Source organism: Bombina bombina, chromosome 7, assembly GCF_027579735.1.
Source record: "Bombina bombina isolate aBomBom1 chromosome 7, aBomBom1.pri, whole genome shotgun sequence".
NCBI classification, from domain to species: Eukaryota; Metazoa; Chordata; class Amphibia; order Anura; family Bombinatoridae; genus Bombina; species Bombina bombina.
Window position 1 is genome coordinate 125,330,250 of NC_069505.1, and position 16,396 is coordinate 125,346,645.

Here is a 16,396-nt window from a genome sequence, read left to right on the forward strand (position 1 = left end):
ATTGCATTTTAACAGTTTTTCACCACTAGAGGGTGTTAGTTCACGTATTTCATATAGATAACACTGTGCTCGTGCACGAGAAGTTATCTGGGAGCATACACTGATTGGCTAGACTGCAAGTCTGTCAAAAGAACTGAAAAAGGGGCAGTTTGCAGAGGCTTAGATACAAGATAATCACAGAGGTTAAAAGTATATTAATATAACTGTGTTGGTTATGCAAAACTGGGAAATGGGTAATAAAGGGATTATCTATCTTTTAAAACAATAAAAATTCTGGTGTAGACTGTCCCTTTAAACGGGGAGTTTGGTCTGTCACTGTGAAGCGGGCGTAACCCTTACACTACCTGATCGATACAACATCAAACCTGATGTTTTAAAGAACGTTATTCCAAACAATTTAGGAATGTTAGGTGATTTATGCCCTTTATGGATTAAAACCAGACTCTGCATCAACTATGTAATTTTCCATGGGAGTTTTGCCATGGATCCCCCTCCGGCATGCCACAGTCCAGGTGTTAGTACCCTTGAAACAACTTTTCCATCACTATTGTGGCCAGAAAGAATTTGCCTGCCTATTGAAGTCTATGGCGGTTCGCCCATTCGCGAACAGTTGTTGAAGTTCGCGTTCGCCAACGCAAAATTTTAGGTTCGCGACATCACTAGATATAAAATATCTTCCTTTTTTACATAGAGATTCTCAGGTGATATTTTCCTTATACAGCTATATTGCATCAGTTTCAAGTGATTTAGCATATAAGTTTTATGTCCCTTTAAGGAAACTTTTTGGATTTAGTATCCCTTTAAATAAATATTTCTACATATTTTTGATTTTTTTTGGTTATATATATATATATATATATATGTATATATATATATATATATATATATATATATATATATATATATATATATATATATATATATATATATTCGTAATGTGTGCCAGCACCACTAGTCTAATAAGTTTCACAGTTATATACACAGAAAATATTAATGGTGTATCCTATGTAAGGATACACTTTTCTGTGTAGTGCACGGTAAGGGTATATTATTAGTATATATGAAAAGAGAGAAAAAGTACCCTTATTAATCCAGCAACAAACTATGTAATTAACTATATCTAGAGACTAACAAATAACTGTTCAAGTCAGAAACACAATGATATAAAACACACTCACTGAAATATGTGAATACATATTTGTTTATATATACATGATAGCAACATAATGTAATATCAACAATTCCCTCAAATATGTGAAATATAGTAATAACAACCCGGGTTGTAAAGGAGAGTCTTAAGGTTAGTCCGTTTATAATCCGGTACACTTAGAAATTTCAATCACAATGCCACTCGTTGGCATATTTGTAATTCAAAAAGTGTGGATAAACGCTAATGCAGGCTCTGCACCAAAAATAGCAACATACCCGATACAGGACTGCAACTTGTATCAATTTAGACAGGATGCCGTGGATTAGCAAGTTCACAATGCCATTTCTATCTTGATTTAAACGGCTTGCTCAACATAATATCACAAGATAAACATATACCTGTTCCTTCGGTTGTTATGGTGCAATATGACTACCTGCTCGTTACATCCAGTGATTCGATCTTCAAAACCGGAGCCGGACTTCAAAATCCGTTACCTTGTCTCCTCCGCTGTTGTAGGCTCTTTAAGTGCTTCCACACGCCTTCTTCTTTTGCAGAAATATTCCTTCTTTTGGGGGATCAGCTGTTAGGCGGTGCTCAGCTGTTGCACCGCTCAAACATACAAACAAGCTACGCGCGTTTCACCCGTGCTTCCTTCGGGCTTCTTCCGGCTGTGCATGTACGCGCATTTCACCTGTGCTTCCTTCGGGCTTCTTCCGGCTGTGCATGATTGGAGAATACACTCCATGAGATTTAAACAGGATGCTCCGCCTTCAAAACCTTCTTTGAAATATATACAAGCCCCTTTGGTGAAATATTCAACTATAATACTATTTACATTAATTTGCTATGCTTTTACAATGTTTGCAAGTGATTTATTATAACTTAACAATTTAATCACACATTTCTTAGTGAAAAACGAAATATTTTAGTTCATATAGCACAGAGTCAAAAACGTTGTGCTATATGAACTAAAATATTTTGTTTTTCACTAAGAAATGTGTGATTAAATTGTTAAGTGAGTACCTATTTGAGGCTTAGCCTTAGGATTATTTTTTTTTTTTTTTTAAGATTAGGGATTTAATGGGCTGTAAAAGAGCTGACTGCCCTTTAGGGGCAATGGGTAGTTTAGTTTTTTTTAGTGTTAGGTTTTATTATTTTGGGGTGGTTGGTTGGGTGGGAGGTTTTACTGTTAGGGGGTAATTGGTAATTTTTGTAAGTAAAGAGCTGTTTAACTTAGGGCAATGCCCTACAAAAGGCCATTTTTTATTTTGGATAGCTTTGTTTATTTTTTTCTGTAATTTTACTTTTTTATGTTTTGTAACTTTAGCTTGGGGGTTTGTATTTTTTAAACATAGACTGCCCTCTGGGCAGGCTTATCGCCTAATATATATATATATATATATATATATATATATATATATATATATATGTGTGTGTATACACACTTATATATATTTAGAAGTGTGTATGTATATATCTCTATGTTAAAGTCCTTTGCAGTCCTTTTTTTCCTAACACCTGAGACCTCATATCTTTGAGCTCTAATAACTGCGCCACTCATAATCTAGCCCTAAATGTCTTAATAACTACAGAATTAATATACTTCATGTCTGTTTTGTTCTGGTAAAGTAGTTTCTCTCGGTAGAACAAAAAGGAGTCTCAAGGGGCTGGCTATGATAGAGCGTACATTTTTTTTTGTGCCAATTTACTTCTATTATCAAATTTACTTTGCTCCCTTGGTATCCTTGGTTGAAAAGTAGTTGAGTGGTCTCAGGAGCGTGCACGTGTCTGTAGGAGTATAGGGCAGCAGTTTTGCAAGAATGCTTTAAATTAAGTTAAAGATTTGCAAAAAAACTAGATTGTAGCAGTGGTTTCACAATCCGCTGCCCTATAGTGTAACAGACACATCCATACTGCCTATCTAGGTATGATCTTCAACATAGAATACCATGAAGAGAATTTGATAACAGAAGTTAAATGGAAACTTTTAAAAATGTGTGAGCTCTATCTAAACCATGGAAGAAAATGTTGGGTTTCACATCCCTTTAATTGCATTAAAGTTTTCTTTTTGTATATGTTAGGGTGGATTGGTTTAATGAGGGAATTTTTCCAGATTTAGTTTGTTCTGTAAAGTTTTCTAGTATCCTCCATAGTGGAGCTTTTCCATGGTCCAAGAAATCAACAGTTAAAATATGGATTTGGCTCCATTGATTAGAGTGGAAAGGGTTTTACAACTTGTGAAAGTGACGAGGGACAGTTACAAATCCTTCTGAAATCCACGTTTTTTTAATTGCTTTGCTGGGTGTAGTTTTCCATGAGATATAAGTTTAAAAAAACAGGTTTTATTGAATTGAGGCTATTTTGCCATATTCTTTGAGCCATTGGTTATCAGCATGTTACATACTGCTTGTTTAGAAGTTCATATCCAAGTCTAGGGGGTACCTGGTCTCACCTGAATAATTTGTTACTGACCGATCCACTGGGGCGACAGTGACAGGTGCCCGTGTAGTTGATAAAAAGCCCACATGCTCACCTGAAGTCTGCTCAGTCCCACTAGACTCTTTCATTCTTGTCTTGTTGGCCATATCAGATGTAGATCTGTGTGAAATGAACACCAAAGGTTACCTGAACATAATTGTCTGTTGGTCCCCAAATTAGAGAATAAACAATATAAATGGAAAATCTAGTTAAAACATAAAAACAGACAGCAGGCAGTACCTAAGATAGTGGACACTAGTTAGAGAGGGGAGGGTAGTTAGAGGGGGGAGGGTTTGACAGCTGTTTGGGAAGAATCAGGGAGGTTGGAGGGTAACGAGGGATCCTACACTGCAGAAAATATTTAAAAAAAAAATGTTCAATAAGAAAATTAAATCCCCTTAAATTTTCATATTGGCAGACTGTCTATCTGTACCTAAGATGGGAGTGACCGAGGTGGGGGGGGGAGCTGTTTGGTATGGATCAGGTAGGAATTAGGGGGTGTGAAGCGTCAGGTGAGAGGTTAATCTCTACATGAAAGCTAAAATCAACCTTAAAAGCTACCTGATTAACCCCTTCACTGTCATGAATTTCAGATGTGTGGTGCACAGTTGCAATTAGCAGCCTTCTAATTAACAAAAGCCAATGGCAAAGCCGTGTATGTCTGCTATTTCTAAACAAAGTGGACCCAAGGGAAGCTTTTACAACATTTGTGTCATGGTTGCACAAGCGCTATGCAAATAATTTCAGTGAGAAACTTAAAGTCTGAGAAAAAGTTAACATTTTTTTTTTATTTGATCCCATTTGGCGGTGACATGGTGGCACGAAATATATTAAAACGGGCCTAGATCAATACCTTGGGTTGTCTACTTAAAAAAATATATATATATATAGTTTTGACAGGTAAATTTAAAAAAAAACAAAAAAACGAAGGCTCTATTTCTGTTTAAATAGAGTGATAGCAAAAATGCTAAAAATTCTCCTGTATTTTGGGTAAGTTCTTCTCTGAACATCCCAGTACTGAAGGGGTTAACTATGACATTGTGCAATAAATAATTCCATAAAATGGTGAGTAATTTTGTAATTAAACATCCAAACATTTAACTGCAATCATAACATTCTGATAAGCATATTTAAGTATACATTTCATAATTTAAAAGCATGTTATATTTTTAAATTCTTGTAAAACCAATAAAATGATCATGTTTGCGCACATTTAAACTGAGCATGTGCAAAAAAACTTTAAAGGGACACTAAAGCCAATGAAAAACACACATGATTCAGATAGAGCATGCAATTTAAATATAAATATATATATGGCATTTTCTTTGGTATCCTTTGTTGAAGAGTAAGCCTAGTTAGGCTCATAAGAATTCAGGAGCATACATGTGTCTTACGCAATCTGTAGCAGCATTGTTTCAAGCACTGCAGCCATAGCATGGTATGAGACTACGTAGGTTTACTCTTCAACAAAGGATAACAAGAGAACAAAGCAAATACCATAATATGTTTTTTTTTATTTATTTGCATGCTTTGTCAGAATTTAGAAAATATAATTTTGCTTTAATGCCCCTTTAACATTGAGAGAAAAAAACTGCAGACAGTGAACAGCTGTTAGGAAAGCATTTCCTGTTGACTTTGAAAACCTCTTTCTAATCGTCCCATGCATAAAAAGCAATACACTTTACAATACTCTCTTTTAGCTGAAACTATTTCTCTTTAAGCAGTGGTATTGTAAATTTTATTTTTATTTCTCCTATTTATAGCATTACAAATGAGTCTTAGGGGCCGATTTACTAAGCAGCAGATGCTGCTAATTCCGTGCGAGCCTTCAGGCTTCCCGGAAACAGGAGTTAAGAAACAGCGGTCTTAAGACCGCTGCTCCTTAACTCGTCTGCCACCTCTGAGGTGGGGGACTGCAATCATCCAGATCAGATACGATCGTGATGATTGCCACCCCCCTGCTAGCGACCGATTGGCTGAGAATGTGCAGGGAGCGGCATTGCACAAGCAGTTCACCAGAAATGCTTGTGCAATGTTAAATGCTGACAGTGCATGCTGTCGGCATTTAGCGATGTCGGTCGGACATGATCCGCTACAGCCCCTTTTTCTGCCAGCCAATTATATAGATGCAGCCAGTGTCAATACCAATTGAAAGATGCAAGCTGGTCTTTCTAATAGCAAAAAATAAATAAATACAGTAAAATATTTTGATGATTACCAGTTCTAGGTGGAGACGATAAAATGTAAAGATTAAAAAAATATTTATACATAAAAAATGTCATTATGGGTAGTAAAGTTGAAATTTACTTGTATTTATTTTGCACTCTTTTCCAGTAGTTTATCTCAGAAAATTGTTAATTGTTTTTCAGAGAGGCTGGAGAGCATCCTGCATAATAGAAAAGCTTGTTCTTTCAACATCCTATACTGTGATTGCTTGCTCAGTAAAGGGATTATGCCCCTGAAGTTAAAAACAATGAGAAGTTTGGTAGCAAAGTGAGAATCTCTAATGCTTATAATATTTAGTTTGTATACAGAAGTTTGCAGTCCTTTGTTGAAGAGCATACATAGGTAGACTCTGAAGCAGTAATGCACTGCTGGAAGCAAGCTGATGATTGTTGGCTGCACATATATGCCTCTTGTCATTGGTTTACACAATGTGTTCAGCTAGCTCCCAGTTGTGCATAGCGTCCACTTCAACAAGGAGAATGAGGCAAATATTTGATAATAGAAGTAAATTAGAAATGTATTTAAAATTGTGTTATATCTGAATCATAATAGAAGAATTTGGGGTTTTATGTCCCTTTAATACCTTAGATGCAAGTGTAACCTACAATGCTGTCAAGTAATCTTCATGGTACTATGCATTATCCTACATTGGCCATTAGGTGGCAGACTTCAACAAATGATCTTCAACATTGTCTTGCAGAAGTGATGAGTAGACAATATAAATGCAGGATTCTCTCATTTGCAGGGTTTGCTGCAGTATTCAGACTGAATCATATATCTCATGCAGCAGCTCCCACCCCCAGATACCAGGGATTCCAGCATCAAGAAATTGTAAGATACAGCTGGCTGACCACAAACTTAACATTTGTTCAATTATGTCACAACCCTGGCATAGAGATAAAGAAATACACTATGTTTTAGGATATCAATTTGTAGAGGATTTCATCTATTTTTATCAAAGAAAAATGTATTAAGTTGAAACTATGGGGCTCATTTATCAAGCTTCCGGATGGAGAGGGCCCGTGTTTCTGGCGAGCTTGCAGGCTCACCAGAAACAGCAGTTATGAAGCTTAAGAGCGCTGCTCCATAACCCTGTCCTCTGAGCAGGCGGACACACATCGCCAAAAAATCAACCCGATCGAGTACGATCAGGTTGATTGACACCTCCCTGCTGGCAAATCTGCAGGGGGCGGCGTTGCACCTGCAGCTCACAAGAGCTGCTGGTGCAATGCTCAATACGGAGAGCGTATTGCTCTCCGCATTTAACGAAGTCTGGCGGACCTGATCTGCACTGTCGGATCAGGTCCGCCAGACCTTTGATAAATCTCTCCCTATATCTGAACACCTGATACCTTATATCCTATTTGTCACTTTCTGCATCACAATAATGTAAATTTCTTAGCAGCAGGTGTTTGCAAAGCTGCATGTAAATGTATAATCAATTCAGAAGCAGTTCCTTTAACTCTGTTGCATCAGCTGTTACTTTAATAAAAGTAAGATACATTTTGTCTTGTTTTGGTCACTTTTTTGTCTCTCCAGCCTGTGGAGGGCAAATTTAGGACTAGATTACAAGCTATTTATCACTCCCACTCGCGCGTTAACTCTGCTAGAAGTAATTTTTTTTGCGTACTTTAAGTTGAAAGTAAAACGTTTTTGCATGCGAGCTAACCCAACGAGTGCAAACAGCCAAACTTCGAATATCACTACCATGTTAAAATATTCCCCCATAGGCTACAATAAAATGCGTAAAGTGGGGAAAAATACCTAACAACCAACAAGTCCGACAAACCCTATCGTGCTTTCTCAAGTGCGCTAACCCAACATGAATATATTAATATTTTATATTTGAATGTAAAATGTACATCTATTATCTAATTTGCTTTGTTCTCTTCAAATTCTTTCTTAATTAAAAACATATCTAGGTAGGCTCAAGAGCAGCGGTGCACTTCATGGAGCTAGCGCTGATTGGTGGCTGCATATATATATATATGTTGTCATTGGCTCACTGAATGTGTTCCGCTAGCGCCCAGTAATGTAGTGATGCTCCTTCAACAAAGCATATCAAGAGAATAAAGCAAATTTGACAATACAAGTAAATTGGAAAGTTGTTGAAAATCGTATGCCCTGTCTGAATCATGAAAGAAAATAATTTGGTTTCATGTCCCTGTATCATAGATTTAATGAATCTAGAACATATATTGATATATACATTTAAAATGGTGTATGTGACCATTTCAGAGTGTATTGCGCATGTGAAAGATAATAGAATTATTCCAAATCATCTTGGAAAACAGGCAAACATGTCGGCAAGGCCATTTTTGCACTTTGTCTACACCCTTTGTTAAAGTGAGATTAAACTGTATGTGATTGTAATGTGCAATGTTTAATTATGTGTAGTTAAAAAAACTGCAATATACTTTTATCATTTATTTTGTCCCCTTTTCCTATAAGTTAACTCTAAAAATTGTTGGTTTTCTAAATTCCATTGAGTCTCTATAAAGTAATGGACACAGGCATGTTTAAACTTAAAATTTGCCCTTATCTATCTGCATAGTAAGATGATAGTGATTTTCTCAATATCTGCTCATATTCAATACGCTCTTTTTCAAGTACAGAAATTGTGTTATCGTTGGAATTCACTCTGAACTTGAAAAACATGTATGGGGAGTCAATAAAAAGCCAATAAACAAGATCAACAATTGGAACTAACCCCAATGTGCTTAAAGGGACATTAAACACTTTGAGATGGTAATATAAAATCATTAATTGAAAATATACAGTATAAACAAATCTGCAATATACTTTCATTATTTATTTTTCCTGTAATTCCATTCTGAAATTGTGAGCATTTCAGTTCCTGTTAGAAATGGAAGTGCAAACACTGCTGTAATCCTCACAGCCATTGGCTGCACACTCTAGTGACCTATTTATTACTGTCCCTAATTCGCCATAGCAGAGAAGGCAACCTAAGTTACAACATGGCAGCTCCCATTGTTTTATAGACACTAAGGGGCCGATTTAACCAAGTGCGAGCATACATGATCCGCATATGCTGTTGGCATTTATCATTGCACAATTCCGCCCCCTGCACATTCGCGGCCAATCGGCTGCTAGCAGGGGGTGTCAATCAACCTGATCTTATGCGATCTGGTGGATTGCTATCTGCCGCCTCAGAGGAAGCGGACAAGTTAAAGGGACAGTATACATATTTTTATATAACTCCATGCAACAGACATTACTATAATATGCACAGATACTGATATAAAAATCAAGTATAAAACCATTTAAAAACGTACTTAGAAACTTCCAGTTTAGCTCTGTTTAAAAGGTTACTGGAACACCCACTGCAAGTGGGAAATAGCAGACCCTCCACCCTCCCCCTTCCTTTGCTAATGAAAAGACACTTTACACAACAGAAGCAAGCTGGAGTAGGTATACGCCAGTATTCTCCTAAAACTTTAGGGCTTGGTTAGGAGTCTGAAAATCAGAGCAATGTTATTTAAAAATAAGCAAAACTATCCATAAAAAAAAAAACAAAAAAACTTTATGGGCTATATAAATAGAAAACAATATAAAAAAACAAAAAGAATAGTAAAGAATAGAAAAAACAAGTATATAATGTCTCTTTAAGGAGCAGCAGTCTTAGGCGGAATACGGGCCTTCATAAATCGGTCCCTAGAACTTTACACTTATTGGGGCCTAATTACCGTAGTGCAAGCGGACATGATCCGATATTGCGGATCATGCTTGATGCACATCGATAAATGCCGACAGCATACGCTCTCTGCATTTATCATCGCACTAGCAGTTCTTGTGAACTGCAGATTTGTGGAAAATCGTCCGCTTCCAGGGGGTTTCAATCAACCCGATCGTATTCGATCGGGTTGATTTCTTGCGATGTCTGTTCGCCGCCTCAGAGCAGGCGTATAGGTTATGGAGCAGCGGTCTTTAGATCGCTGCTTCATAACTTCTGTTTCCGGCGAACGGGGCTTGATAAATATGCCCCATTTTGTCAATATTTAAACATCTAATGAAACTTTAAAACATACATCTACATGTTATTCTCAGACTGATCTTTCCTTTGAATGCATGATTCTATCATTTTTTTAGTGTTAATGTCCCTTTAACAATGTTATAGCATTAGAAGGAAGCAGAGTTTACAACAATATATATAACATTGTTGCAAACGCTACTGCCATATTGTAAGATGTGCCTACCTATGTGTACTCTTCAACAAAGGATAGCAAAAGAACAAAGAACTTTCCGTCTGACTCTTGAAAGTTTAATTTTCACTTAGTTTCATGTAATGCAGATTTAGAAAAGCTATAGAAAAAGTATCACATGCAACAATTTTCTAAAGATTCTGTCGAACCTCAAAACAATTCAAGAAAAGCCAAAATATGTTTATTAAAAATTTGTAAATGTACTGTCATATTTTTTGTGTCCCTTTAATTCTGTATGAATGCACTATCTAATAGGAAGCTGGAGGTCTGTTGTCTGTAAGCCAAGTAAAGTTGTGGCTATATAAAGGAACAATGCACTAACACACAGATATGAGTTAATTGCATTCAAAGTTGCTGCAGGAACACATTCAAATGTACTGGGCTCTCTCTCCCATCCACCAGTGGGAGGTTGATTTCTGCTACTGTCTATTGTTTAACTAGCTTTTCTATTGCCAATATTACTTTATTGAAACACAGTCAAAATCAGCTATTTCAAATGACAAAATATAAATGAATTGGTTATTTATAATTAATACACTCCAGCAGGTAATATTGATAATTGGGAACATGTTAAAGGGGAGGAAAAAATGACTGTACCCTGTCCTTGTAACAATAAAGATTTCATACAACTCTGCAGAGCACACGTGACAGATTATACAATTACACCTATAAACCATTATTGATAATTGTCTTCTAACAGCACTGTTTGACAGACGATAGAGCAAGTTGAGCTCTGTAAATGAAAGATTTAGACATAGAGCAAAGTATTTACCTTCTGAGAGAGGTGACAGCTACAGGACCTGTTCTAGGAGGGACAGGAGGTGGCGGCGATCCCATTACCATTTCAGGAAGTTGTGAAAACCGGTATGTCTAAGGGGAACAAAAAAGAACTAATGACAAAGCTGGCGTTGTTGTCTCACAAGCAGAGAGATGCCAGTACAGACCTCCCAACTGTCCCTATTTGAGAGCGACAGTCCCTGATTCTGAACTCTATCCCACTATTCCTCTGTCAGGGTTTCTGTGAGTAACATTAAATAAACTACAGATGTATCATAGAATCTAATATTTCATTTTGAAGTGAATTGGTCTCATAGCAGACCAGCCCCAACCCCCCTTTTTCCTTATTACAATACATCCAAATGAGAACAAAGGAATAAACATTTGGTTCAATTAGAAAAAGGCAATCTATTTCAACAAGATGTTCACTATATGGCTCTTTTTAAAGTTGATTTCCTGCCTAAGATGGGTAATAAACTTATCAGACCCCTGTAAAGAACAGTCTGGGAAAAATCTCTTTAAGGCTTAAGCATATTCAAAAATGAATTACCCCTGTTGTGTTTGAATACACGAAGCTCAGCCATACGTCTCAAATGGGAAAAATAGCAAGAGCTGATTACCCCTGTGGTGTTAGGTACACAGCTGTACTGAAACATATATTGCATTGTAACTGAAATTCATTTTTAAAAGTACAACTTGTATGGTTTTTAATCCTGTATAAAAATGTATAATTCCATGGATCTCAGAAATGCATTTCAGGTTTGTAATAAATTTAATGGATAACATACTCTTATATTTTTCAGGCACCTAATAAGTACAAATATAATTGGTGTTTTAAATAATATCATATGTGTTATACCCTCAGCAAGAAATATACAGATATGAAATATTTATATGGGATAGTAATACATATGAAACCACATCTAATTGCTGATCTCAAGGTATATATATGATATTAAGATGATAACTGAGATATTAATTAGATCCATGCTAAAAGTATTAAAATTCTTTAAAATACCCATATATTTTAAATGTATAAGAATTACTTTGTATTTTGAGAAATATATCATATCTAGTCTTGAAATGCTCAGGATGAGTGGCATGACGTGGTCCAATACACATGGAACATGTGACTTATTAATACTAGAAAATATAATACATTGTAAAAAATATATGAATTTATATAAGCTGTTAGCAATGTTGATGGAGACTGCATTTGTGATTGTCTGCTGCCACCTATAGATCAGAAATGGTATTACAACCAAAAGGCATTTGACTACTAGAACACATGCAAAATCAACATGAACCAATGAGAGGGACAAGCTCTGAGGGTAAATGGAAAGACAGCTCCATTAAGGGCCTATTGAATTCCGATCACCAATTATTAGAATAAGAAAAGGGGATATATCACATGATATAACCTCATGCAAGGGGAAAGAAAAAAAAAAAAGAAAAGTCTTTTTGTCTGCTAACTTTTGACTGAAAACTTTGCTGCCATTTTTGGGGACACAGTCATTATAAGCAAAACCTCGGACTAATTTTTTGATCTGATTGCAATACCTTTCTTCATATGAGGTGACCTGAATCTACTTGGAAAAACTGGAACATTTAATCTGGCTCATGTTGGTGATGTAGGACTGTTCTATATTTTTAATAATTTAGAGAAAGGTATTCTAAGACTATAGTCAGTTTGCAGCTATATAGATATATTTTAAGATTTACCTTATTGTAGATAAATAAGAATTTATTTCAACTCAGATAAGTTGGCATATAAACTGGCTGTTTGCATTAAGAATATATATATAACTTCTGGTGTTTTAATTAGAGTTATATAGAATCATTTGTGGGCTAAGTGGCTTAATTGTATTTGTCTGTAAGTTAACAAACCATACCTTGGTATCTCATTGTGATATTTTAATGCAACTCTGATTTGGGAGATTATTGTGAATACGGTAATTTGTAAAGGTATGTTTCTATGATCTTTGTATAGAATATTGTAACAGTTTAAGCTTGTATAGTTTGATTCATAATCTGGTTCCTATAAATATAATTCAATGTGTTTATAACTTTAACTAATATAAAGAATTTAGGAATAAAATATTGATTTTAATTGTTTTGTATATGCATTTTATTGGGGGTTTAATAATTATTAAATAAATTGTATTATAACCCGGCCATATACTGACACCTCTGAGACAGTCATTTTTTCCTATTTCTAGAATTTCCAGAATTTTTCTTAGCCCCACCCATTGAGAACCCAGAGACACCCATGAACTGCTTGGGTACACCCAGTGACCACACTGACACACCCACAGCCCAGTTCAGACACACCCACAACTCTACCCACTAACTACCCATGACCCCACCCCTCCCAACACAGCTCCACCCACAAAATTGTGGTGGGCCCCCATCAACCTCCTGAGTCCCTGATACCCAGCCATAAATATTGGGAGGTATGTCAGTATCAGGAATTTACTATGTACGTTGTAAAATAAAAGGCTATGAGCAACTGCTCAAATCTGAAGGTGCCTTAACGGGACAGTTAACAACATGAGACTTATATAAAAGGCTAGATTACAAGTGGAGCGGTATTTTGCACTCCTGCTCGTGCATTAACTGTGCTAGAATTTAAGATTTTTGCTTGTGTCGGGTAGCAAGTGTTTTACAAGTTGAAAGTAAAAAGCTGTTGCTCAAGCGCTAACCCACTGCACACAAATAATTAAAGTTAGAATATCACGACTGTGTAAATGTATTCCCCCATAGAAGTCAATGGAGCAAAAAATTAGAAAAAACTAACACCCTACTTCACAAGCAAACCCGATTGCATTTTCTCAAGTGCGCTAACCCGACATGAAAATAAGAATATTTCACATTCCAATGTTCTTCACATGGCAGAATATGTTCTATTTATTCAAAAATACATATTTCTAGATTTATCTGGATTTTTTTGGTAAAATATATATCTATACCTATATAGGTATATATATATATATATATATATATATATATATATATATATATATATATATATATGAATATCTATTGATAAATACATAGAACATATTCTCAAATGTGCAGAACATCAGAATGTTTAAAAAAACACTATGGGGCCCATTTATCAAGCTCCGGATGGAGCTTGTGGGCCGTGTTTCTGGCGAGACTGTAGGCTCGCCAGAAACACCAGTTAGGAAGCAGCGGTCTAAAGACATTGCCGCAATTCAACCCGATCAAGTACAATCGGTTGATTGACACCCCCCTGCAAAGGGGCGGCGTTGCCCCAGCAGCTCATAAGAGCTGCTGGTGCAATGCTGAATACAGAGAGCGTATTGCTCTCCACATTCAGCAAGGTCTGTCGGACCTGAAAATAGGGGCCTATAACACTCTATTAAATATGAATATATGATTTTACATGGTTCAATTTACTTAGCTGCAAAGGACTCCAATGCACTTATAGATATATGTCTATATATGTATTCCTATGTATTATGTGTTTATATATATATTACGGGTAAAACAGACCTTACCCAAGTGGCTGTAGGTAAAGCCTGATGTAATGTAATTCCGCCATCTACACTATTTATTTTACCTCTGTCTGAGGGGTTAAAGGAAGACGCCCCCTTTGAACCCACTACATTCATTAGTTTTGGGAAAACAATACCCAAGCAATAGAGGACACTGAATGCAAGAACGGGAAGGTACAATAGGGGGCCCATTCTAAGGGCACCGGGCCTGAAACCACAACCCAACCAAACCCTGCTTCATTGGAGCCGGGCAAAAAAACTAGAAGGAAAAGGCCCCAAGGACACTAACCCGCAGATAGTCTGAAAGCCTAACTAGAGACCGCAAAGTAGACTCACTGAGCCAACACTCCTCCAGGAGAACCGTCACCCAGCAGTAGGTCCCCATACAACCCTATACTAGCACAAGTACCAAAATCCCCTAAAGGGGGAGGCAAAAAGATACCCAAAATGTATAGCAAGATCCAATAAAGGAAAAAACCCCTTCAAAAGAAGGACAAGTCCACAGAGACCCGAATGGATCCTGAAAACAAAAGGAAACGACACCCAACCCAGGTAGAACCACAAGGAGCAAACCGGGCATCATCAAGGAGAAGACACATCTCCCAAACATTGTGCAACGGCACTGAAAAAGACAGCTGAAGACAAAGTCCTCAAAACATCCGAACTCAGAGACTGAGCAAATAGAAAATTATGGGTAGCAAACGCAGAAGAACAACATCTGAGTTCAGTAACACTCCGCCATCCGTAGGAAGACACAGAGAAAACACTGTCCCTAAGGAAAAAGCATCCAAACAAAATATCAGAGTGCCCAACCTCCAAGACAGAGGGCACACTCCAGGCAATCCAAGCCGCCAGGCCTATGTACAGATATCAAAGGGGGGAGGCACAGAACCTCAAAAAAGGTCCACTGGCACCCCAAGACCTGAGGATGAACAACAGATCTCAGATCCTCCACCTAGCTGGACCAACCCAAGCAACAGCAGATCTGAAGCAGGGGAACAAAACAGAAAAAATAAAATTCATCCTAACCAGATAAAATAAAATAACAGGCAACCCGAAGGTTAACGCCCAAGAAGAACAGAAAAACCCGCAGGACCAGCCTAACAGAAACCCTGTTCCTCCAAAAAAACTGGGAAGGATCTCGATAACAAGACTTAAAGGAGATTACGTCATCACCCCATGTCTAACGAGGTGAGCCATTTGAAGTAGGAGACTGATGAGACCCATAGCCAAGAAGGATATGGTCCCTAAACAGCTCAAAAATGTGTCTGAGTAGAACACAAAGGCGAGCCAGCCTGCAACGAAAAGCACAACACTCAGGAATAATTACACCTGCAGGGAACTGAACATGCCCTCCCATGGCCGAGAGACCCAGGGTAATTGGGTACAAGCACAATCGCAAATAAACATCTGTACTTTGTAGACGAGCAAGCGCCAAAAATATGTAAAAGCGAAAATGTGCCACAACTTTCGGGGGGAACAATCCACCCTCGAGGAGGAAAAAACATAACCTGGGTTACCCGCATGTGTAGTAGTAGAAGGGAGCGGTAGGGAACTCGCCTCCCAGGGGACAGGGCACCCTGAGGCAGATGGCTCAGCAGTCCCTTGAATCCCAGAGCCCAAGGAACAAGGCGCTCTAGGACGGCCTAAAGAACATAACTGACTGACCTGAGTCAATGGGGCCATTTTTCACAGGATGAAGAATCTGAATCAGACAGTTGCACAATATCAACATCAGTATCCTCCATAATTGGATAAAGGATACCAAAAAAAAAAGAAAAAAAAAAGAGGACAATATATATAAAACAATTTGAATGGCACCTGACACCCCCAATGGCTGGGGCACTCACCACCTCCTATGAAGCAGACACCAGTGGACTATATTTCTCCGTCGCCACACAGTCAGGAATGCAGAAATGGGAGACCAGAACGTAAACACGCCCGGTCACAAGGTGAACCTTACAGTCCATAAAAAGTGTGCCCAACCGTAAGGTCGCGTCACTTTGAAAGGCCGTTATGTT

At 37.5% G+C, this 16,396-nt stretch overlaps 1 protein-coding gene across 1 annotated transcript in view; it reads right to left on the reverse strand.

Annotated features, from left to right (window-relative positions):
• Positions 1–16,396, reverse strand: part of KIAA1549L (KIAA1549 like) — a 316,552-nt gene that overhangs the window by 37,801 nt on the left and 262,355 nt on the right. The window contains exons 18-19 of the mRNA XM_053689305.1: positions 10,850–10,947; positions 3,684–3,748 (exon numbers count right to left, since the gene is read on the reverse strand). Coding sequence (XP_053545280.1) covers positions 3,684–3,748; positions 10,850–10,947 — 163 coding nt within the window. The remainder of the gene's footprint in view (positions 1–3,683; positions 3,749–10,849; positions 10,948–16,396) is intronic.